The sequence below is a fragment of the Rhinolophus sinicus genome, linkage group LG02, assembly GCF_036562045.2.
Source record: "Rhinolophus sinicus isolate RSC01 linkage group LG02, ASM3656204v1, whole genome shotgun sequence".
Lineage (NCBI taxonomy): Eukaryota > Metazoa > Chordata > Mammalia > Chiroptera > Rhinolophidae > Rhinolophus > Rhinolophus sinicus.
Window position 1 is genome coordinate 170,497,612 of NC_133752.1, and position 25,365 is coordinate 170,522,976.

A 25,365-nucleotide genomic window follows, 5' to 3' on the forward strand; every position below is an offset into this window, starting at 1 on the left:
ACTCCAGTATAAGGAAATAACTTAAATGGCCTACTCTTGCACACAGCTCTCTCTCTCCATTTTACTGCTCCCATTTTATGCAGGGCTGTCAGGGCTTTCTGAATTAAATGTGACTTAGGGCCTGTGCTTGCTGACTGAAGAGGCTCATAGGTCCTATAGCTCATCCACAATCTTGTACTTGAGCTGTCAAGAATGAGAGATTGGTGCCAAATTCAACCCAACATAGCCCCTTCCCAGTAGTCTGCCTTCAACAACTCCTCCTTGTCAAATCCAACAGTTTACATAGGATATATAGTGAATAAAGTACTCTGAAAGATACGAATGTAGAGGTGCTTCTTCCGCTGATAGCAGGAACACCTATCAGCTTCCCACAGGGCTGACATTTCAGGCTGGCAGGGGAGAGATGATCATAGGATTTTTGTGCTGCTGTTTCTAAATGGATTGTAGAGACTCCCAAGGCAAATTGCCTCACTTCTCACCATCTGCCTCTAAGAGTCGTGTGATGCAACTATGCAACTCAAAAAAAACTTTTTTTTTTTTTTTTTTTTGTTATTTATAAAATAGATCCCTCAGATGAATGGTTTACAGAACTCATGCAGGATTCCCTAAGCTTGAGCCTCTCTCTGCATGGAACTTTAAGGTTTTAGGCACCAGAAATCCCCTGCCTTCTCCTCACTGTCTGGAGAAAGATCTAAGAATCATTGATTGTTAGAGTGGAAGGGTAGCTGTTAGCAGGGCCCAGGTGTTTCTTGATGTTCCCCTAATAATTGGAAACCAGAGGTTGTACAATTACCCTTTGATAATTAACACCTTAGCTGAACACAGCACAGACATACCAAGTCACAAGCATCCAGGTTAATAAGACCCAGAGGTAGAATCACTAGCCCAAGAGGAGATCCAAGATGGCAGAAAAGATAAACACTGTGCCTGTTTCCTTCTGTGAACACATTTGAATTACAACTAAGTTATAGAACGATCAACTTGGAGAACCGTCTGAAGTCTAGCTGAATAGAAGTTTTATAACTAAGGCTATAAAGGAGAAGCTATGTCAAGACTGGTAGTAGGTAGGGGCAGAAATGCAAAACTGGCTAACCCCAAACCTCCCTGTGGCAGTTGAGAACTGGAAGGGATATCTCGGCTATGGAGGTTCCCCCCAGAGGAACAAGGGACCCAACTCCATACCAGCCTCCCCAGCCCAGAGTACTGGTGCTGGGAAGAGGAGCCCCCACATCTGCCTGTAAAAAACTGGGGATTCAACTATCTGGGTGGGACAGAAGGTGATGGGAAACCCAGGAGTCCTCTTAAAGGGCCCGCACACACACTCACTTGCTCACAGGTGCTTACCTTGGGCTCCACAGAGGGACAGTGGCAGGGATGGAGGGACATCAGAGCCATAGAGAGGCAGACCGAGTTGTGTTTCTTTGGGTTGAGGGCTGGAGGACACTCACCATTTACCTGTGAGGAGGTCTTCCTGCTGTGCAGCCAGTTAGGCAGGTGCCAATTTCCTGTGTTGAGCCCGCCCCCACAAGGCCAAATCTGAACATGATTGGCCTGGTGAGCTCTGCGGTTCTGCTCTTCTGACTCACTGGGACCCAACTCCACCAATGCCAGAGGCACTTTCTCCAAGATCAGCCAGCCCCGCCCACATTGTACTCTTTCTTGGAAAATATCAGATTCAAACAGACCCAGGCTGGTGGTGACTGGCCTCAGTGTGCTCGGAGACTTTTGCTGAGTAGCTCCAGGCTTGGCATTGCCACCAAACCAGAATCTACACTAACCTGATGACCACAACTCTTCCCATTCTAGTGACTCCCCGAGACCCTGCCTCACCCAACTTGTGTACCAAATGACCATCAGGTGGGGCTTGAGAAGGCTCACCATGAATAACAAAGATCAGGAAATTCAAAGGGTTTAGCGTTTTTTACCTCTCAGGAACCAGGGACTAGGCCAAGCAAATTCTTTATTACGGTATGTATGGTGTCAGATGGGTACTAGATTTGTTGGGGTGATAGATGGGACGGGTGGAGGCGGCATGAAAAAGGTGAAGAGATTAAGTACAAACTGGTAGCTATAAAATAGACATGGGGATGTAAAGTAAAGCACAGGGACTTTGCCAATAATATGGTAATAGCTATGTATAACGCCAGGTGGGTACTAGACTAGTCAGGGGGATCACTTGTTAAATTATATAAATGTCTAACAACTATGCTGTACACCTAAAAATAATATAAAATTATATGGAACATCAACTATAATTGAAATATTAAAAAGGGGGGAAGGTGAAGGGGAATATGAGGTTCAAATTTCCAGGTATAAAACAAATAAGTCATGGGGAATGTAATGCACAACATAGGGAATGGTGTCAATAATACTGTGATAGCATGGTACGGTGTCAGATGGTTGCTGGACTTATCATGGTGATCATTTCTTTAGGTATATAAATGTTGAGTAACTATGGTGTACACCTGAAACTAATATATTAGGTTTGTGCAAAAGTAATTGTGGTTCAAAAGGTTAAAAATAATTGCAAAACACACAATTACTTTTGCATCAACCTATAATATTGTATGCTAGCTACATTTTAATTTAAAAAAATCTTTAAAAAAATACTGAAAAGAAAAAAGACCCAAGAGGTAGAGTCTTTGTGTTTTAATATGGTGAACGGAAGAATGTTTCAATCAGGAGAGAGAATAGATAGACAAGGAAACAGAGAAAACCAATACAAAGATAAGCACTGACTATGCCTATCTGAGCACCCACAACAATGAGGTGCTCATGTCATCAGACATGGTCTTGCTAGTCCCACTTGCAAGGCTGTTCCAAGTGTGGAGATGTATGTGGGGTGCTATCGCCAATGGACTATGGGTATTTGAGTCCCAGATCATTTCCATCTTGAAATGGACGTGTTAAATTATCTGTCTTATGCCAATTAACATTTGACCCATCTAACTCTCCTTGGTCTAAACCCATGCTCATCAAGCATATTATTTTACCACCTAAGTCTACCTATAATGTGCAGAGCACTGGGTTGTGGAGCAATTTGGGTTCCTTTGGCGGTGTTCCCACAGAGAATATCAACAGAGCCTTTCTGATTATGATTTAGCTTCCAAGGCAGTTTGACCACAGGGGCAGAGTGGACTGATCTTGGATTTAGATCACCAGACAATGGGACAGTTGAAAGATTGGATTTCAATTAATTGACTGCCATTTTGGTTTACACTCCAGTCTTATTTATATTTTAGTTCTTATCAGTCTGCCTGTCAGGGTGTAATCAAACCTATCCCATGAACGAGTAAGTCTCTGAGCCTTGAACACAGAGGAACTCATCCATCTAACATTGATTAGGTAAGTTTTTCTCAACCTTTTAAAACCATACAGCCCTTTGATATACATGAAATTCTCCTGTCCCATGACCATTCTTCAACATGCCCAAGCAAATCAATACATCTTATAGACAGTAGTCCCCACCGGCTAAGAAGATTCTACTTTATGTAATATGAAAAAACAACAGGGCTTATGCCCTAAGTAATATAGATTATATGGATATGTGTGTGTGTGTGTGTGTGTGTGTGTGTGTGTTTATACACACACATATGTGTATAGAACTTAGCTGTAGAGATTTTGATAAAACCTGTCCCACCCTCCAAACTTATTTAAAAGTTTATGTGTATACCCTCCCCCCAAAACTCTCATCACTGCCCTAGATGATGCCTCTATAAGAATTGCAGATAAATGTCTTCTGATTTCTGAGGAAGGATCTTGACTTACGTATGATAGAGTTGGTTGGGTAGGTGAGGACACAGTAAGGCATTAGTGAAGGGAGAAGGTGAAGTTTGAAGTAGTAAATGTTACCTAATTACTAAGTATCCATAATGATGTTAGTGATACTGCCTCTGTGTGTGTGCGTGTGTGTGTGCAGTGTGTGGACAGTGTGTTTAAACGTTTATGTGTATGCCTGTGTACATGAATGAGAATACATATACAAAAATAAATAAAACACAATCCTTGCTTTCGATTTCTAATTACATGGCAAAAATATAAACATACCCATCACACATACCCTCGTAGGTAACAGTTAATGCGAACTGTGCAATCTCTTCTCCATGTCTGTCCAATCACAGGTTAAAGCTGCTTAGTACACAGACTTCACGCTAAAGCCCGGTGTATCGTGTGGTCAGGTGGGGACTCCGTGGTGCAGGAGAGACCTGAATGGTAAATATGCTTCCCCTTCATCCACCCTCTTCCATTAAAAGATTAGTGAACAAATCCCCCAACATCAAGAGCTTCCCTTGTGAGTGAAAACAGTTTACAACCATTTAGAAATTGTTTGTACAACTGTTTATCAAAGTTAGAAATTGAAATAGATAATCTCTAGACTTTTTTATTTTTCCTTATATGTGTTCTACACGTATACATAGTTCTTACACCTCTGAGAACATAAAATTTAAATGTCTTTTTTTATCCTGATAGTTGTCTAGTAATGCATATCTAGTAATATTAGTAGCTGAATGGATAACTGTTACAATAACCACAATCCACTCTGCTACTACTCTGAGAAGCATTACCAGGGAAGTAGAAATTTAAAGAAAACAATGAGAAGTGACAATTGTTAAATACCTCACATGAAGCTAGGAAAAGCTTAGCCATCTTAATCTTTATGACATAGATTATTCAAACAATTTATACATGGAAAACACATTGTTTAGAAAGTACTTTTCATGTTCTTCACACATATATAGATCATTTGACCTTCAAAAATATCTCACAAAAAGTATGAGGAAAACTAATAGATCAGACAGGGTAAATAGGTTGCCCAAATCCAAATCCAGATAGTGGGGAGCGGGAGCGGGAGCGGGAGCGGGAGCGGGAGCGGGAGCGGGAGCGGGAGCGGGAGCGGGAGCGGGAGCGGGAGCGGGAGCGGGAGCGGGAGCGGGGAGATTTGAAGTTTTCACTTCTGAGCTCATGGTCTTTTCCATTAATTATACCACAAAGCCTCCCTGAAGCCAACATCCATGATATGCAAAGCTGCTTTTAACATAAGGAAAAGATGTGAAGAGAAATTTGTACAGAATTTTCCATAGTCAATTGTTCAATAGGTTTTGCTTACGGACTTAAGCACTGCTTAAATTATAAAACCTAAAATATTACACAATGACTTCTGTCTTCTGTGGTAAACCTAAATGAACAATTATGACAGCCACTAAAAGCACTATTTAAGAAATATGTATTTAAAACTAAGACCAATCAAGAGCTAGAAAGGAAAACTAATAATTTAAATTGGATCGAAGTACAAAAAATATTGGTATTTTAAAAGTTAATCCTTTATTATAAAGGTTTAAGTATATATAATTCCATTTAAGACAAAAATAGCTAAATTTGTGTGGCTTTACATGTGTTTATAGTTTTGTATATTTCTATATATTTTATGAATTTTATGTTTATATATTTATATTTTTATATAGAAACCAACTGAGCATCATTAGATGCTATACCCATTAGGTGAAAGTTTGTAGAACAGGATTTGCAATCTCAATTTATCACCCCACATATGATTACAAAGATAAAAAGATACCTTTACAATGGATAAAGCTGGTTGATACTACCTTACTAAATTGATCAAATTTAACATCACGAATAACAGGACAAATTGACATCATATGCCTATTGATATGTTGTAATGTGAAAGATACAACATCACCCAAAATGTTTAATCTTAATCTAAGAATGAGAAAATAGTAGACAAAACCAAACCAGATTAAGGGTAATTCTGTAAAACAACTAGCCTATATTCCTCAAAAAATGTGCAAGTCATAAAAGGCACACACACAAAAAAAAGTTAAAAAACTCGGACTTTATTGAAAATTAGATAGGATTGATAATAAAATGCTTGTGTGGTGCTTGTTTGATTCCTGGATCAAAAATAAAGCAGTTATAAAGGACATTAAGAAAATCAGGGAAATTTAAATATGAATTAGATATATTAAATAATATTATTGTATTAATGTTAAATTTCTTGGGTGTGATAATGGTTTGTGTTTAGAGATTGTCTTGTTCATACAGGACACATGTTAAAGTATTTCAGAGTGGAGTATACTGATATCTGCAACTTACCTTCAAAATTGTTCAGAAAAAACTGAATGAATGATAGAGCTAAAAAGCAAATATGGCAAAATGTTAACAATCGTTAAATCTAGGTGAAACATATATGCGTATAAAAGTTCATTGTATTACTCTCCCACCTTTCCATAGGTTTGAAATTTTGGAAAATACAAGTTGGGAAAAAGAAAACCAAATAAAATTATTCTTTAAATTCTTTATTTCATATGTCCATTTCAGCAATATTAAAATATAGGTTTCTCATACGTACACTCACTTTATGATTTAAAATATGAAATGCTGAACATTACAAATTATAATCAAAATTTACAACAAATTACTTTAAGACTAAGATGAAAGACTTAAAAATTATGTTAAATTTCTAGTGGAAATATAACGAGAGTGAAAGATACTAGTGATGGTTTTCCCCATCTTAATTCTCTGTTCCTTCCCACTTAAAATCTTAAAAAGTATTCATTATAAATTGGAAGTACAGAATTATTAGAAAATAATTGGATAATTGAGTTGTATGATTCTCCTTAAAGGTACAATCTACTCTTCAGCAACCTGTAAGCCATTGAAACAGTAACTCCGTATCCAACAAAAAAAGCCAAAGCGCGATTAGGTTGGGGAAGAGGTAGCAAATATGCAATGGTGTGGTAGATCCGTGCTCCGACAAAGAGTCTGAAGTGCAGGATGGCTGTAGAGAGGTCTGGACCACTTAAGGAATACAGAAGGCCAATACCAAGAAATGGCACAATATTTTCAAGGTCATTCAGATGGGCCCTGTGGGAAAAGAGGACCAGTAAAACACTAATTTTTAAATGAGCAGAAATATATTCATTTTTCCCTATCTCCTAAAACTAAATATTAATATAAGTTTTAATGGATCTTAAAAATATAAAGAAAGACTCCTTTTATTTCTCTCAAATTGCCTTGTTTCCTTACCCCCTTGGCTTTTATTTAGAATGTCTTCTTATTTGCGCTTCCTTTTATTTTCAGTGCATTTCACCACAAAGAAGGCATTTGCACTTTCAAGAATATTAAAACCACATCTATAAAATAAAACTCACTTCATTTCTGTAGATATGAAATACTTTTTCTTCCAGGGTTCATACAATAGCAAGTCAACATTCTTCTTATCAAAGGAAGAAAATCCTTTTGGTTATGATCTTTTATAAGATTCCTCTCTCACTTCTACTAGTCTGCAAAATGGTTACTGAGACAATCCTTGCTCATTCACCCAAACCACAGGTTGCCAAGAATTAATTTACCAATTTGATATCAAGAATCTCATGCTTTCAACATCCAAATAACAGAATACATAACCAGCCTTTTAAATACGGGTAAGATTTTAGCCAATCTATCCTGAAATTACAAAAAGAATTAGCTAAGCAAAGGAGCAAAGTAGAAACCATACACAAAAATGATAGACAACAGAAAGATATGTTTCTTAAATTTTATCTTTACACCCCAACTAGAAGAAAACACAAAGCATGGTTTAGCTACAAGTTTTCATCCAATTCATGGGAACTTGGCTTCTCTGGCTAAGAGTGTGAATACAAGGCACATCTATTATTGACTTGATATTTTTTAAAGAGCTTAATTTTAAAATCTGATGTTCCTCTTTAAGTCTCCGGAATTAAAAATTGCTTTAGAATCTAGAGTAGAAATTGAGATTTTGATAGTGTTTATCAGATATCGATACATATTTCAAAATGAAAAATACTTGTTTCCTGTTACTCTCTTTTCTTCTAGCAAAAAATTATATAATTATGGCATACTGTGTGCTCAGTGATCACTGCTATCTTCCCCTCCTTTCCTTTCTCCTGTTTTCCATAGATTATCTCTAAGGTTGCCTGACAGAGATGAAGACAACACAAAGGTATGAAGAAGGTGACAGTAACCTAGATAAGTAATGGTTTTGATAGATTCAAGTAAAGAACTCCCTATTCCTGAATAAAAGCTAAGACAGAAAGAGATGAATGTTTGTGTCTGCTCTTTCATGGAACAACCCAAGGGCTACTGAGAGTAAGGTGGGCAAGAAAGGACAGAAATACAATTTTCTACTAAAGAAGAGCCTATTGCACCAATTACACCAAGGGTATTTGTTTGGATCCTCTGAACTCTCCTGCTGGGCCACAGACATAGCTTCACCTCCAATCTTAGGTGTGTTAGTTTTCTCCTTTACAACATTTTAAAAGGACAGATATTTCAAAGTTGGGGAAGAACCTTTAAAAGGAACACCCTGTGGAAAAGGAAAACAATGCACTTCTGGGCTTGTATTAAGTGATTGGCAAACAGAATGCAGTTTTAAAAACAGGGAAGAAAGTCAAGGACAATAAGGGGTAACAAGCTTCAATGGCGGTAGAGAGAAGGACGATCAGGGGCAAGGCTTCCTTGACCTTACTGGCCTTGTCATTTTTTCTGGCTTCTGTCTCTCTGTCTTATTTCTCTTCCATTCTCTTTTCCTGTCCTCAAAAGAGTCTCACAGATAACACTCCTGATTGTCCTGATAAGGCCTGTTTTCAACAGAAATGCATATTTTTTGCTAATTTATGCCATTTCATATGCTGTACTTTTTAGACCCTGCCTCGGGCATACACTTACCCAGCTCTCCCAGGGAGGACCTGCAGGAGTTCACTATCACCCTTCCACTGTCACCTTTTCTCTGCTCCAATGACAGAATCATCCCAGAGTGGCATCTTCCTTCACTTTTGTGTCATTTCCAGATGGCTACCAAATCTATTACCAGGTGCACATCAGTCTTTATGTATGACCACTTTCTACCTGGGTCTATGCCCCCACCCCATGACTGGTGTTCCCATTTTCCTTTCTTTGGGCAATGTCCCTTGGTATCACTGACTGACCTTCCCACCAGCCCTGCTCTGTGCTCATGACACTCCTGCCATTACCTTCCCCTCTCAGATTAGAATCTCTTGGATCTCGGTGTCAACTGGACCTGGACCAGAGTTGCTATACGCCTGAGAATTGCCAAGGCGTGGCCAACTACAAACCCCACTTTTCCTGACTCCCTTATCTCCGCCAAAGCTCTTCACACTCAGCATACAGCTGTGTATCCAAATACCCACAAAGAAATTTTCCCAAATTGACATGATCTCTTCCTTTTTCTAAATCCTAGTATCCTTCACATTCTTCCTTCATGAAACATTCCTAAAATACCCTAGGAACTTAAACCTCATACCACACAACTTCACATCTAATGGAAGACTGCTTTATATTATTCTGTGTTTATTACATGCACGTTGGTCTTATTTTCAGGGGAAAAGTTATAAAGGTTTCAAGGGCAGGAACTCATTCTTAAAGTTCTTTCATATCATCCCAATGGAAGAAGTAACAGTGACACACACAGTAATTTCTCAGTAAATGCTTTGTGTTCATGCATTGGGGCCAGAAGGGAAGTCATCTATTTCAATTCCTAGCCCATGCTTCATCAGGCCCTTGACAGAATCCCCAGCGAGAATCCCCACTGAACACTCTTAGGAAAGGGGTATTCTCAGCCTTTGAAGGTAGAATATTCTGAATGTCTCTCCTTTCCCTAAACACCAAACCCAAGCTTTCTTTTCTTCTTTTAAATGATTCCCTTGATTTCTCCAGCTGCCCTGATTATCTTACAATTTGTTTTTTATCTTGCTCTATTTAACGTATATGGTCTTGAATTCTTTCCAGAACAAGGTGAGATAGAATTAAATAAATGTGTATGTAAAATGTTTTCTAATCACCACTGATTTCTCTCTGTCCAGAACATAAATAAATTACTTTAGGCCACTTATCTTGACATTTCAATGCATATTTCTTTACGTTTTTAATTAATTGTTTTATATGTATATGTGTATGTATTAATTTTCTCAATACTTCATACCTGAAAGTATACCTTTCACTTCATTTGTAGTCCCATTCAGTCTCTGCCATTGGAATATGCTAATAGGACAGCTTTACAATTACATGTTGAAGTAATAATAATATTATTAACAATAATAATACATGTTTAGATTAAAAATGGAAAGGGAATATACTGAAAACTCTTTCCCTGAAAAGTGTCTCCCAAAGTGCGTTGTTATTAACATTTGATAGGACCGATAATATCTAAAAAAAAAATCAGCTGGAAACTGGACTCCTTTTTTTCTTAGATTCTCTCCTCTTGACACACTGAAAAGCCAGTGTCTGGTCACCAGGGGGTGCTATGCACAGTTGCTGCACCTCCTCAAGCACACTGACTCATTTCACAACTACCGTCAATTATTTCCCTAAAATTTATTTGTTTTTCACAACCTGACTAGAAGATCAGCTTAGAAAATGGAATTTTCCTCTAGAAGTACAATCTTTTGGGAATGGGGGTTGAAGTAGGGCTTGGGAAGTGAGAGTGAGGAAGAATTTTACATTCCCAAATAAAATATCTTTGGTTAAGCACAAGACTTACTTGGATCTTCCTTTCAATCTTACTAATGTCACTGACGATCTAATTGTTATCATTTTCAAGTCCTGGGCAACGTTATGAGTATAGGGTCATGATAAGCATCATATATGTGATTGTCTGCTCTAGATAGGATGCATAAAAAGGAAAAACAAAGCTTTAAATGATAAATGTCCCGTGAGTGGATTTTATAATTTCACAAAGCTTGCCTAGCCTTTTTCTATTTTTAACTCTTTTTCACCAAAACACATCATTTTTTCTCTGATAAAGTTTGCAATTTTCAAATTGATTCTATGTCCTCACAGTATTTTAGATTCACATTCTTGGCACAACGAATTTTCAAACACTGGCCGATTTACTCAGTAGGAATGCCAAATTAACAAATATAAAACTAAGTGACATGGAAGTCAAAATTTTATTCTAGCTATCTAGCACAGACTTCCTCTTGGAAGAAAAACAGTCTTAGTTGATAAATAACTTGGGGTTAAACTGTTTTGCATAAGTGAAACATCTGAATTTAATTTTAGTACTGGAAGGGTGAAAGAATACAAGGGACAGAAAAGCCTGTAAGGGTGACGGTGCACTTTTCAAGATTTATCAATTCAGTTTATTTTTCTTGTTTCCTTTCCCGCCTACCTGATTCAAAAACTTTGTTTTCTTGTGGCTGTGTGCATACATGCCTTGTTAATCTGATTAATTGCCAGAAGGCTGATTTAAAAGAAACTGATTCAGCCTTTAGACATCTGGATGCCTACAACCAGCCTGCGATTCTGGACTGCAATTTTCAGTCAGATGACATATGAATCACCCCTAAGACTGGACCATCACCAGACAAACTAGACACCTGGAGATGTTCTCCCGGATGTCATATGGAATCACATGACTAACTCTCCTTTTCCTTTGTTCTGCTACTTCTTGTGTTCCTATAAAACTTCTTGACCATTCTAGGTCCCGGGAAGGTGGTCTTTGTGATGATAGTCCACCATCTTCCCGGAATGCCGGCATTTTGATTAAACCTACTTTTCTTTCCACCTACTCTTGTCTCTCGTCATTGGCTCCCAATCGGCAAGCACTTGAACTTGAGTTCGGTAATGAGCCCACAAAGTGGTATAATGCTGGACATTACTTGAGGTGAAGAAGGTACAGGGCAACTTCCCAGGGAGTGAATGCTAAAGGACACTGTTAGAGCACAAAAGTCTAACACACAACTTGAAATGTTTGTGTTGCCATAGTGTAAATTCTTCTGCACCTCGATTTATTCAAGTCTGTTTTTACCCACATTTTTTTAGTTAATTTGTTGAGAGAGTTGAGAAAAGGGACAAGTCTACGTCAGCGTAACATACTGCAGAAAATGGAAGCATGCACAAATGCAGGAACCCAGATTGAGAGTTAATCTTGAGAATACATACCACAAGGGAATCTGCAGAAATTTTGGGAGGGGTTTCAGACCTGTTCACAGGGAATTGAAAAAGGGATAATGCAAATATGATCTAGATCCTAAAGGCACAACAGACTCCAGCTGATAGCTGAATTACAGAAGTAAAACTCATTTCCCTCAATCTCCATTTCACTTTCTATTCATACTCAGCCAACTAAGAAAGTTAGTCAAATATACTCATTATGTTCCCTATCTTAACTCTGCACCACAAAACTAAATATCTGTACATTTAAGTACAACTAGAAAAACTCTTCACTCTGTCTTTAATTTTATATAATTTTATCTATTCCTTGAAATGTGTCTAAAATTATACCAGTTTGGATGAGCATCAGAAAATACTAAATGAGAAGATGGTATATAACTTTTATGTTTCACATGCTAGAGAAAGGTAACTAATAGACTGGCAATGCAATCTCAATATAAGAATTTGAAGAGAGGTCAACCAAGATGGCAACATAGGAGGATTCTGAATGGCCATCTTCACAGAGACATAGTAAATTTACAGCTACACACGGAGCAATTAACTCTGAATAAATCCAGAAACTAGATGAGCACCTCCTACACAGTGAGAGAATGAAAAAAATACCCACATCGAAATGGGTAGGAAAGGCTGAGATACACTCTTATCATAAACCGCACCCCTGGTACAGCACCATACAATTAATTGAGAGGGAACACTCAACTCCCAGCTTCTTTCTAAGAAGTAAAGGGTTTGCACCCCACATTTAGCACTTCAGCTTTTAAGACTCCCACTTGAGGGACAGCCCCCCCCCCCCACAAGCATCTAGCTGTGAAAGCCAGCGAAGTTTGTATCCATGAGATTCACAAGTCAACAGCAAACAAAGGAGCAGCTATTAATGGGCATATAGAAATCCTAGCACTTACTACAGCTTTCCCCCTAGGACTCAGAGCAGAGGGAGCAGGCAAAACCGCCCATCTCCCAGGCTTCTCCTAAACAAGTTCCATCTACAGACTTTGAAAGCTGCTGCCTGAGGGTCAGGTTTATAATTTAGCACACATCTATGGCTTGGCTGCAATCCTCCCCAGAGACTGGGGAAGCTCGCTCACATGTCCCTGCCATTTCCCTGTAGCCTACTCCAAATATCCTATATCCCCTAGGAATGAGCTTGTACACATGTCTGTGCCCCGGCTCTTTCACTGCTACATGAAGCATGAGTCCCCAGACGGCCTGGCTCTGATAGCCAAGGCGCTTCCCTTCGTGAGTCCCACCTGACCCTCACCTGACCATGGCAAACAAAGAAGGAGTTCTTAACTGGCTATCCCCTGGAGCTCAGCACAGAGGGAAGAGACAAAAATGCCCATTTCCCTGTATTTCCCTGAAAGGAATCCAGCTGCATACTTTAAAAGCTGCTACCAGAGGGTCAGGCTTCCAATTTAACACTCACCTAAGGGATGGCTTTGATCCTTCCCAGCAACAGGAAAGCCAGCAGACACCTCCCCTGCCTTTACCCTTTAGCCTGCTCCAAGTCACCAGCATCTTCCTGGAGGGAGCTTGTGGAAACATTTGTGCCTCGGCTTTTATAGCTGCAGCACAAGGGACCGGTCCCTGGACCACCCAACTCTCAGATAGGCAACAGGGCTTCCATTCAATAAATTCTGTTGGAAAAACTGGATTTCCAAGCCAAAAGAATGAAACTGGACCTTATCTTGCACTGTACATAACAATCATATCAAAATGGATTAAAGACTTGCATGTAAGACCTGCCACGTAAAAACTCCTAGAAGAAAGCATAGAGGATAACCCCCTTGACATGGGTCGTGGCAGTGAGGTTTTGGGTTTGACACCAAAAGCAAAGGCAAAAACAAAACAAACACAACAAAATCACAAGTGGGACTGTATCACACTTAAAAAAAAACCTCTGCTTAGCAAAAAAAATCATCAACAAAACGGAAAGGCAACCTATGTAATGGGGAAAAATATTTGTAAACCACATATCTGATAAGGGGTTAATATCCAAAATACACAAGGAACTTATACAATTCAATAGATTAAAAAAAAATAACCCAAATTGAAAACGGGCAAAGGAGCCGAACAGGCATTTTTTCAAAGAAGACATACAAATGGTCAACAGGTACATGAAAAGGTGCTCAACACTGCTAATCATCAAGGAAATACAAACCAAAACTGCAATGAGCTACCACCTATGTTAGGATGGTTATTATAAAAAAACGAAACAAAAGATAACAAACGCTGGCAAGGATATAGAGAACACGGAACACCTGTATGTACAGTTTTTGGGAATGTAAACTGGTACAGCCACTCTGAAAAACAGCATAGAGGTTCTTCAAGAAATGAAAAATAGAACTACCACATGGTCCATCAATCCCACTTCTGAGTACACAGCCAAAGAAAAAGAAAGCATTGAAGAGATGTGTGTATCCCCATGTTCACTGCAGCATTATTCATAACGGCCAAGTTACTGAAAGAACTCGTGTCCACCAATAGATGAATGGATAAAGAAAATGTAGTAAATACCTACAGTAAAATATTATTCAGTCTTAAAAAAGGAAATCCTGTCATTCACAACATAGATAAACCTGGAGGGCATTATGCTAAGTGAAATAAGCCAGACAAAGACAAATATTATATGGTATCATTTATATGGGGAAATCTAAAGAAAAAAAGTCAAACTTATAGAAAGCAGAAAAGTGGTTGCCAGAGGCTGGGAAGTGGGGGAAATATGGGGAGTTTGGTAAAAGGGTACAATGTTTCAGTTATAAGATGAATGAAGTCTGAGTATCTAATGTATAACTTGGTGGCTATAGTTGATAACACTGTATTGAATAACTGAAATTTGCTAAGAAAGTAGAACTTAAATGTTTTCACACATTCCCCCCCCAAAAAAAGGGGGGGTAAATATGTGAGGTGATGGATGTGTAAATTAACATGATGGGAGAATCCTTTTACAAAGCATATGTATATTAAATCATAATGTTGTACACTTTAAGTGTCTTACAATTTTGTTTGTCAATTATACCATAGTAAAGCTGAAAAAAATTTTCGTAATTTACCGTATTTTATGACAAGAATTAAGAAATATAACTCCAGAATAAAATTCAGTGTGCTTTTAAAATAAGTATATTAATTGTATCGTTAGGAAGCTGTGTGGATGATATCTTGGCTTATTACTTTTCATTGTTCAATGAATTCTCAATACATTAAACATAACGTCTGCAAAGGAGAGAGAGAGACAGAGACAGAGAGGGGAGAGAAAGACTTCTCACATCCGTATTTTCAACCTTATGCAAAAATACCTAGCTCTTCATCTTTTTACACAAAGTTGACAGTCTCACCTCTGGAGAAAGATGACAAAATTGCAAGAATCTACCATTCTCATCCTGTCTCATACCTGTCATTAGTTTTGATATATCCCTACACAAAACAAAGTCATTAACCCTAACAAGATGCATATAAAAGTATAGCAAAATTGGCAGTATGTGCCACTGCAGTGGTCGTTAGAGACTTCTAGATCCCTAATTTTCTGTAATTATCATATGGACTAGATAAGATGACTGACATTTCTTCCTTGTTCTTCAATACTTCAACACTAGAACATCTTGACCAAAATTCTTTGATACAAGTAAGTAATTTCAGGAGACCATGGGTTTACCTTCGTACACGTTCCACTCTGTCATCTATCCGAAGAAACTTCTTGGCATTTTCTCCTCTGCCAAAGCTTACACAGTCTTCTGGGTTGGCAAAAACCTAGTCCAAATACCAAGAAAAATTTTGAAATACCAAATTACATCAGGGTATTCTATCTAAATTATTATATTTCCATTTGAACAGAAGAAATACAGGCATCCAGGATGGCCTTTATGGGGAAAAAAAATAGATCAAACGTGGGGAGGGAAGAGCATTTATTGTTTAAATCTGAATTTTTATTAGCAGTGCACCATGTTTTTTAAAAGACAAGCATTAATAAGAATCTAAATAAAAACCAATGTATAAAAATAGTGAAAAGGAAGGAAAATGGAAAAGAGGTCATAATTCTAAATCGTCATTGACTTTTATTATGGTGAACTGGCATTTCTTCATAGCGATGTTCAGGTACCCTCTACTCAAGGATACTAACATTTCCAACTCATTGACTCATCTGAAAGTCTTAAGTTTACTTGCTAAGAATATCAGAAGCATAAAAGAGTGAGGGGCAGGAATTGTATTTTGTACTTTGTTAGGATATGTAAACCTCTTCTCTTTTTCTGAATAAACTACAACTTCAGGTTGAATGATATGGTGAAATATAAGAAGTTGAATTACATTCCTATAAATGCCAAGTACACATTCTAGGGCATAAGTTCATGTGTTCCTTTCTGTGATTTATATGCTGTTTGAAATGATTTCCCCATCTGTTGAAAGTTGAAAGGCGCACTTAAAAAATATTTAAGTATGTTCCATGGCTTAATAATTTATAATCAATTAATAAACAAAAACGTGAACTACAAAATTAGCCTTAATATAAGCTCAGAAATCTCATAAATATTACAATATTTTCTTAATATGATATGAGTATTTATTCTATATAAAAATGTTGAGGAGAACCGATGGGCAGGAAGGTGATACAGTATCAGATCTGAGGTCAGGTCTGTCTGTCTTGTTCCTAAATAAATGTCTATCACACACTAGATTGCCAATAAATATATATATGTAGAATAAATAAATGCGTTACAATGGCAAGTGCATGAGATTTGAGTTTAAACAAACATGAACTGGAATCTCAGCCTCTTCCTTTAGCGATGTGAAACCATGGGAAAGCTACTTTACTCCTTGGACTTCCAGTTCCTCAGCTATGAAAGGAGCAGATTAGTGATGACCTCACACAATAATGCTAACAACGATGTGAAATTATTCCATGATCTGGTTCATATAAAGAGCGTCATGGCTCCCAGTGCACATCACTGGCACTCCACAAATTTGAGTTCCTTTTTCCTTGTCTTGTAAGACAGGGTACATTTCTGCTATCCCGGGTGCCACTATATTTCTGGGGGACATTGTGGGCCTGGTGGTAGGCAGCCACTTTATAGCCTGCTGCTCTAACACCTTGCCCCAGTAGCGATTCTAACACATGGGTATGTGGCCCCATTAAAATGCAAATATCCTTGGGAAAGGAAATACACCACCTCAAGATGGGTAACAAGGAAATACCTTAGGGTAGAATGTGACCTGTAGATAAAATCAAGGTTCTGGACGACAAAAACTCAGGACAGGCAGGAAGAGAGAAATAGGTGATTTTCAGGAAGAAGTTGCTGAATAGGCACAGAAAAAACACCAATGAAAATCGTTTCACTTTGTCAAGGTAGCTTTGCTCAACTCCCCTCACTGTGCCGTAAACATTATTTGAATACAGGCTATGTGCTCCAAAATCTTTCTACCACCTTCCCCATGCCTCTAGTTCTTTGTTGTTGTTGTTGTTGTTGTTTTTTGTTTTGTTTTGTTTTCAAATCATTTGTATAAGGCTGGGTAGCAATATCATCCACTTAAAAATTCAGAAATATACAAAATTCAAATGCTTTGTCTCATAAGGAGCTCTACTATGGGAATAAGAACTTTTTAATTTTGTCCCCAAAGCCATATCCTTGACCTGTAATAGAGCAGAAAACACCACTTAACTGTCTGGAAAATAACTATTTTCTAAACTCTAGTTGGTAAATTAACTTCAAAATAACAAGCTTGCCTTGAAAAACTTTGATACTCCAGAAATCTCATATGCTAAGCAGCATGACAAAAGGTAAAATCCACAATTAAAAAACAAACAAACAAAAACATTTACTAGTTTCTGGGGGGAAGCAACTGTTCCATAAATATACCAAATGACTGCATATTTCATTTGCAGCATCCAACAATGTGCCACTGGACTTTACAAAAACAAAAACAAAAAAAGGAAATGAAGAAAATTGCTTTTCAGAATTTCCACTCATAAAAGAAAAGATTTCCTCAGTCTTACCTTTCTTGTCAATCTATAGAATGCAGTTGTAGTACTCATTAACATCATTTTTGAAAGAACAATCGTTGTATAGGAGGCAAAGGCCATCAGTACTTCATTTTCCATTAGTTGGGTGAGGTCAACCATTTTTTTCAATTTTGATCTGGGATCTTAAAAAGATTATAGACAAGATAAGAAAAAGCAGGCATAAATACCCCAAATAACTTGATGGTCAGTTGGTGTGCTTATAGTGCATCATTAACCATACTGTTCTTTAAAATATCTTGGGTTATTTGCCAATGAAATAATCATTTAGTTTTCTAAAATTTCAAAATAAACTGTATTATGTTTTATTTCTAGTTCTATGTCATTAAGCTTGAAGACATCAAATGAGCAAAAGGAAAATGGAAATTCAGGGGGCATTACCAGCAAAAATAAATAGGAAAAATGCTGTAAAGATAAACTAAAATCATATTTTTACATCCAGATGCACCACAAATTGGACACAAGTAACCAGAGTTACTTGTAAGCCTGGGACTAGTAATAGCTCCTCATTTATTGTGTTGCTGTCAGGATTTGAGACAACATGTGGAATATACTTAGCACAGCACTTGGCCTATGACAAAGTTTATTATAGCCTGACCATGATCATCATGACCACCATGATCATGATCGTCATAAATACCAACACAAGTGAAGATGAAGCGGGATAATGGAAACATGAAATAACAGGCTTGCAAATGCAAGGTGAAAATTTGGCGTTTACGGTACGCTCATAGAAGGAATAAGGGAAGGAGGATTAGCTTTACACAATTCTTTAGGTTACTTCATATGCCAGATCCAATTCCACCTAAAAGCTGCCAAGAGTAAATTGAATGTAACTATCTTAGTCCAGAGTCGGACGTACAATTAGGAACGTGCAGGGGGAAAGCTAAGACACACTGGTGATTCTGAAGTCAAGGTGGGTAGGAATTTAGGGTAAAGCTTAACATTTAAACTCTATCTGGTAATCATGCTTTTTAACCCCTTCTTGTTCTATTGTCAGCTCTGCTATCTGCTCCTTCTGTGTCTTCCACCTAAACACACATCTCTTCTCATACCCAAACTTCAACACTATTTAACCTGCTTAGGATGGAGTGCTACCTCTTCCAGACGATGTTCATCCCTGCCTTTAAAACTCAACCCCTGTATGCAACCGTATTAGGCCAACACCTATCAAATTCTTATCATTCCATCCATCTACCAATCATCTGTAAACCTGCAAATCTTTCTATACTCTGTTACTGGTCATATAGTTGTCTACGTGCTGCTGTTGAAGATGATATAAACCACACACATGCATAAATATTTAATTTTATAAGAGTTGACTGCACGTCCAACTCTGCCATATACTTCATATGCATTACCTTACATAATCTTTGTCACTATGCCATAATCCTCATAACTAGGTCAATTTTACAGAGGAAGAAAATGGGAATTAGAGATGTTAAGCAGCCACGCTGGGACACAAACCCACATCGCTGCCCTCGTATCTCATACACTAACTACACTGCACTGTCTCCTTCAAGAGACTGAAAACTGCTTAATTCTGATTTGACTGCCATTGACTTTATGCGTACTCTGCAGCTGGCACTGCTGGTACCCCTACAGCTGGTACCCCTACAGCTGTTATCGTCTTTGTCTTCCAATTACACTACAATGTGGGTACTATTATTTCCATTTTGCAAACAAAGAAACCAAAGCTTCCTAAGTAATGCCTGTTTTAAAGGGTAAGCCAAAAATATACTCCTTCAATTTAGGCGAACAGAAATGACGTATCCTAGTTTAAAAAACAAAACAAAAAAAACGTATAACGAATTAAATCACCCCCCACAAGTCAGTAGTCTTGAAAACACAGTATGTTCAATAAGTTTATGTGCAAGATTACACTTTCAGTAACATTTACTGTATCTGCACTTGTTCTAGTACTGAGGGGGGGTGAAAGTCATGAATAAGTTGTATTATCCTTCAGAGCTCATGTAATTAGCTTAAACAGGGATCCCTAAGTCTATTCCTCTAGACCAGGGGTGTCCAAACTTTTTTCAACGTTTTTCACCAAGGGCCATATGCAGTAAAATACACAAACAGCTGGGCCACTCCCTCGAGGTGAAGTACGTATTGCCTCACCTGGTTTATTTAAGTAAACTAAATATGTTTTTGGAATTTGCTGTGGGCCAATTGAAAACGGATTGCGGGCCGCCATTGGCCCACGGGCCGCAGTTTGGACACCCCTGCTCTAGACAGAGACCTGAAGAAATAGCAAGGATGTTAATTTAAAAAAAAAAAAATTAGGAAAAGTTTATCAAGTAGGAAGTGTTGCTATTTAACAATAATCTTAAAATTAAAACAGTTTCTTTAGGTCTCTACTAGTGTTCACAGAATGATATTTATCTAGTAATGGAATAAAAATCCTGAGAATGTGTTCCCTCAAGTGAAAATTGGTATGGAAAGTGTAGAGAGCAAGTGGAAGCCTTCCAGAACTGTTGGTGGGAAAAGAACACAAAGATGCCAGCAGTTGGAGGAAAAGGACAATGGGAGGCCCTTCCTTTAAATGTGAAAACACACTGAAATTACACCTCACACAGAGAATTTCTCAGTCACCAAAAGGCGGCTTAACTCCTCAGGAATGTGGTTTTGGGAGAAGGGCTGACACAGAGCCTCTGATATCACACCCTAAAGGCCCATGAACCAATGGCCTCTCTCAATCAACATCTACCACTCCCAGCATATCTGAGGGTCAGGTGAGGAGTGAAGGTAAGACATTCAGAAATAGGACTCATTTCTAGCATAGAATAGGTGATGCTGGCTAGACATTTGTTTCAAAGCTGATTTGTCAGCAAGTTGCCTTGAGCCTGCATCATAGCTGGGTGCTATGCTCCAAACAAAATTACTGAACGCTTTTACAGGAAAGGTCGCCAGGAGGGAAGAGAGCAGTACAGTAGCAATAATAATTAAGAGGGTAAAATGTGAGGTGATTTGCATATTCTAGGAATGAGGTAGAAATAATCTAAGAAAAGTAGGCAGAGCAAAATATGAAATTTAGTTATAAATTATAGAAAAGAAACTAGTACGATATACAGTGTGTTGCCTCTTATATTGTCCATCAGTGGATGGCATAATAGAGAGTGCCTTAGTCTGTCTCACCAGAGAGCAGGGCTCTGTCCCCTAATGTGCAGGTGACTGACTGTCTTTGAGAGGACAAAGAGCAGTGTGCTGAGCGCACAGACTAACTAGACTGGAGTCCAGCTGGATCTCGACTCTTGTCACTTACTAGCTGTGATTTAACTGCTCTGGGGCCTACTCACTTTCCCTGTAAAATGAGGTTAATAATACTTCCTACTTCACAGGAATCTGTGAGAGTTAAATGAACAAAGTGTAAAGTACTTAGAACAGCACTGGAACCTGGTAAGTGCTCTGTAAGTGTTTGGTAAATAAATAGCTCCTACTTTGGCATGGTTCTAGGTACTGAGGATACAATTTTAGTGTTTTCATAAAGCTTTCACATTATCTCACTTGATCTGGAAAACTCTATGATACTCATAGCAAACAATATTTGTCTCTACCCTTAACACATAAGGAAACTGAGGCCCAGAGACATAGAGTGAGTCATCTGACCCAAATTCACAGTGGAGGGAACAAGACTGAAACCCAGTTTTCTCAAGTGTTTAACTTGTGGGCTATCCACCATCATGGCTAACAGTAATTGGAGACTGCTCTGGTCTTCTGGAGGCCTTTTTCTGTCAAATGCCATTCCTGTCTTCCTTTCCCTTCCCCCACCCGTACCACAGTTGAGGGAGGAATCTTTCTCTTTATGGGCTATTGGCCAAAAAGAGCAAAGTTCCTTTATTTATGATAACCAATGTCAATATTGCAAAACACTCAGAAATGTGGGCACACATCCCGAGACTCATGATTCAGCATTTTACACCTTATGAAACCAATATAACACAACACTACCCGTGGGACAAGGAAAAAAGACAATTCGGTGCCATTGTTGCTGTTTGAGCTCTAGAATTTCCTGAAGATTGAGGTGACTGCAGACTTGCCCTCCTATGCTTCAGAGCCCATGTGCTGGGAGGAAAATGCTGGTGGCTCCGGGGGATGCGGGGTGAGGCTGTTTTCAGGGGACTGAGCTGACTTCCTTTACCAGCCTCAGTGATTAATAAACTCCACTCTCAAACAAACCTTTAGAAAAAGTTGTACTTGTCTGCTAGAGAGAGCAATATTCAAATTTGGATTGATTTGCCATTTTAAAAAATGACCAAAACGGTCAACACACAGTCCTCTTATTTTGGAAACAGCAGAGGACAAAGCCCCAAACTACCCCAACTCCCAGAATGCCTGATTGGCTTAAAGGTTGTGAGCTGGGGACCTGGGTAAGTTTCCACCAGGCCACACAACACAATGCTTGATTACAGCCCCAGGGCACTCACTTGGAGAGAAAGCAGGCGCTAGCAACAGGACAAAATAAAAGTGGTGCCTGGACTACCAAGAGGCCTTAGAACTATTTCAAAGGAAACAGGAACTTGAAAGACTTGCATGCACTCTTCTCTCCACCTACCCCTCCGGAAATAGCAATAACATCTGCGGCCTTAACTCCCAGAGACGGTCCCTACCGTGTTTCCCTGAAAATAAGACCTAGCTGGACAATCAGCTCTAATGCGTCTTTTGGAGCAAAAATTAATATAAGACCCGGATTTTTGCTCCAAAAGACGCATTAGGGCTTAAGTTCAGGAGACAGTCATCCTGAAAAATCATGCTAGGGCTTATTTTCCGGTTAGGTCTTACTTTGCGGGGAAACGCTGTAGCAGCTAAACAAAGCAAAAAAGTTGCAGGCTGGCAGAGACCTCTGCCGCGTGCACCGGCCACCAACCTTTCCCCTTCCGCCTGCCACCCTTTCCAAACCCTCTCCCTCCACATCCCCTCCCCGGCACGTACTGTGGACCCCAGCAGCAGTAAGGCAGCAGACGTGTCCAGCGGGTGGATCGCAGCACCGCGGGGACTTTCTCAGAGTGCGCGGGTGGGCGGGAGTCAGGCGCCGCGCCCACTCTGGCTAATTCCCTAATTGGCCCTCCAGAGTTTAAAGCAGGATTTCCAGCCTTGCCAGGCCCCTCCCCTAAAACCGCCTGATCTTTCTCTCCGATAAGAACCAGCGCCTACCGGTTCCCCTATTTGAACCCTTCTATTTGGAGCTTATAGATGCTCTCCTTCCGGAAATGCCGTTTCTCCTATTTAGTGGGGGCGGGGACGTTAGTGATTGTCTAGAGGACTTCTGTATCCTCCAACATTCTATGGGAATGAAAGCAAGGAAAAGGCCGTTACCTTTTATTCAGCTGGAAACAATGCAAAAAAAAAAAAAAGCTCTTCATGTTGAAATTTGAAAGCATTAAAAGCTTTATAGAAAATTTAAATCTCTAGGGGAAAATAAACTGCTTAGAAGTCATTGGTAAAATTATGTTCGTTGAACTTTTTCCCTACACCTGTGGCAAGGCGAAGGCTGGCACTGACACAGTGTAAACATTTAGCAAAGATCACCTATGCCCGTTGAAATCTGTGTTCCCTGACAACTTGCTTCCTCATTCTTTCCCCTTGTGCACAGAGTCCAAAATGGAATTGGAGGAGATCATACTGGATCACTTCATTACACAATCAGCTTAGTATGGTTTTTACAGGGACAGTTAAGGGAGTGTTTTAGGAAGGCATAGTTATTCAAATATCAATAGATTAGAGGTATTTCTGAGCTACCTAACCCACAACAATATTTATGGGTCTAGCTTCCATAGCTTTATCTAAAAATGTTTAAGGATTTATGTTTTTGATCTATGTTACTTCTCTCCTGGTAATACTTCCCATGCATTTACCACCTGCTATGTGTAGTATCCTTCCTTGTTTTGTTGTTGTTGCTTGAGGTTTGGGGGTTTTTTTGGGTCCTAATTTTACCTCCTTTAGGCTTTAAGGGGTGCCCCCAGGACTAATTGTCTTGGATTTGATGGACAAATCTAAGTTCCACCAAAAATGAAAGTAAGTTACCAGTTCGCTCTAGGAAAGAGAAACTAATCGCAGCCTGAGAACAATTTCTAAGTAAACATATCGGTGTCTGTGTTGGAAAATGTAGCATCAGAGACATTAGTGCTTCATTTTTATGTCTATATCTTTTGAAAACTGTATTTATTCACCTATCTCATGAAAATACACTGGAACTTGGCTGTAACACTAACTGGAATATGGCAGAATTTGAGATAAGTCTCTTATGAATTCTCACCATGGGAGTTTAGTACTACAAGAATTTAAGAGACTTTTCATTTTTTATGAGGTGACATGGCCCTAATCTTATGGATAACATTACAGGAAAAGCAACAGACAGCTACTACTTAAAAAATCTACAGAGTTCCAGATGAGCAATTATAACATGTTTTTAAAAAGAAAGTAGCACCAGACTCATCTAATGTTCTAATTATAAAATGTATTCGAACTTAACTAATCAATGATAAACACTGAGTTCCTGCTATCAATAAACCATGAACAACTATTGCCTGTCTGTTGTATACATGACACTGTCTTTGTACAATATCATCATTTGATTGTAATAAATCTAATTCGAGACATTTATGAAGTAAATAAAAGGATGTGGCTTGATGCTAAAATCTGAAACTAAGATAAATAAAAATGAAATAATTTTGCTTGAGGAGTTGACACTCTAGTAAATATAAAAGCCAGTAAACTAAAAAGTTGCCACTAAACTTGAGGAAGAAAATACTTCAGTTTAGATATGAGAATGAAAATTGGGCTATGAACCAAGACTATAGGAGGAAAAAGGTTGTGAAAGAATGTATACTTTCTATTCTTTGTAATATGCTCTTAAATGAGTGAGGAAGAGAAAGACTTATTATTCAGCTTGTTTTAGTTTGGGTAACCGGAAGGGTTCAGACTTAGAACCCTTCTCCTCACCACCATTTTAAATCTGTAAGTAAATTATTTGAGACAAATAATTCCCTAGTAAATATTATAACAGTTTAAAAGGTCATTGATTTGGGGTGGGGAGAGCAAAGATCATTCAGCAAAGAGTAGCTGCCACGATAAAGAAAAGGGAAATCAAATCAGAAAGGTCTGGAAGAATAAAGCATTATTACATATAGAAGTTAAATAGTTAATGCCTTTTAAAAAACAGACGAAAGAGAAATATCCGAAAGGGTTGCCATCATCAAGGAATCAGGTGCCCATCACTCCTTTTAATTATCTTAGATTTTTGTTTTTCCCTAAATCCACAGACTAGGTGCCCCCACAATCTGAAACTAAGGGCATATATCGTTCTTGGAGATTTCAGTAAACATACATGAAAACATATCTTAAGATTAAGGGAAGCAAAAGGTGAATCAGAAATATACAACATTCTAAACATACAATTATTAGTT

At 38.6% G+C, this 25,365-nt stretch overlaps 1 protein-coding gene across 1 annotated transcript; it reads right to left on the minus strand.

Moving 5' to 3' along the window:
* Positions 1-6,298: 6,298 nt before the first annotated feature.
* Positions 6,299-23,187, minus strand: MGST1 (microsomal glutathione S-transferase 1). The gene is made up of 4 exons (XM_019744776.2): positions 22,892-23,187; positions 17,936-18,084; positions 15,602-15,696; positions 6,299-6,882 (listed from the first exon to the last, which is right to left on the minus strand). The coding sequence occupies exons 2-4, from the start codon at positions 18,059-18,061 to the stop codon at positions 6,636-6,638; spliced, it is 468 nt and encodes a 155-aa protein (XP_019600335.2). The 5' UTR covers positions 18,062-18,084; positions 22,892-23,187; the 3' UTR covers positions 6,299-6,635.
* Positions 23,188-25,365: the final 2,178 nt, after the last annotated feature.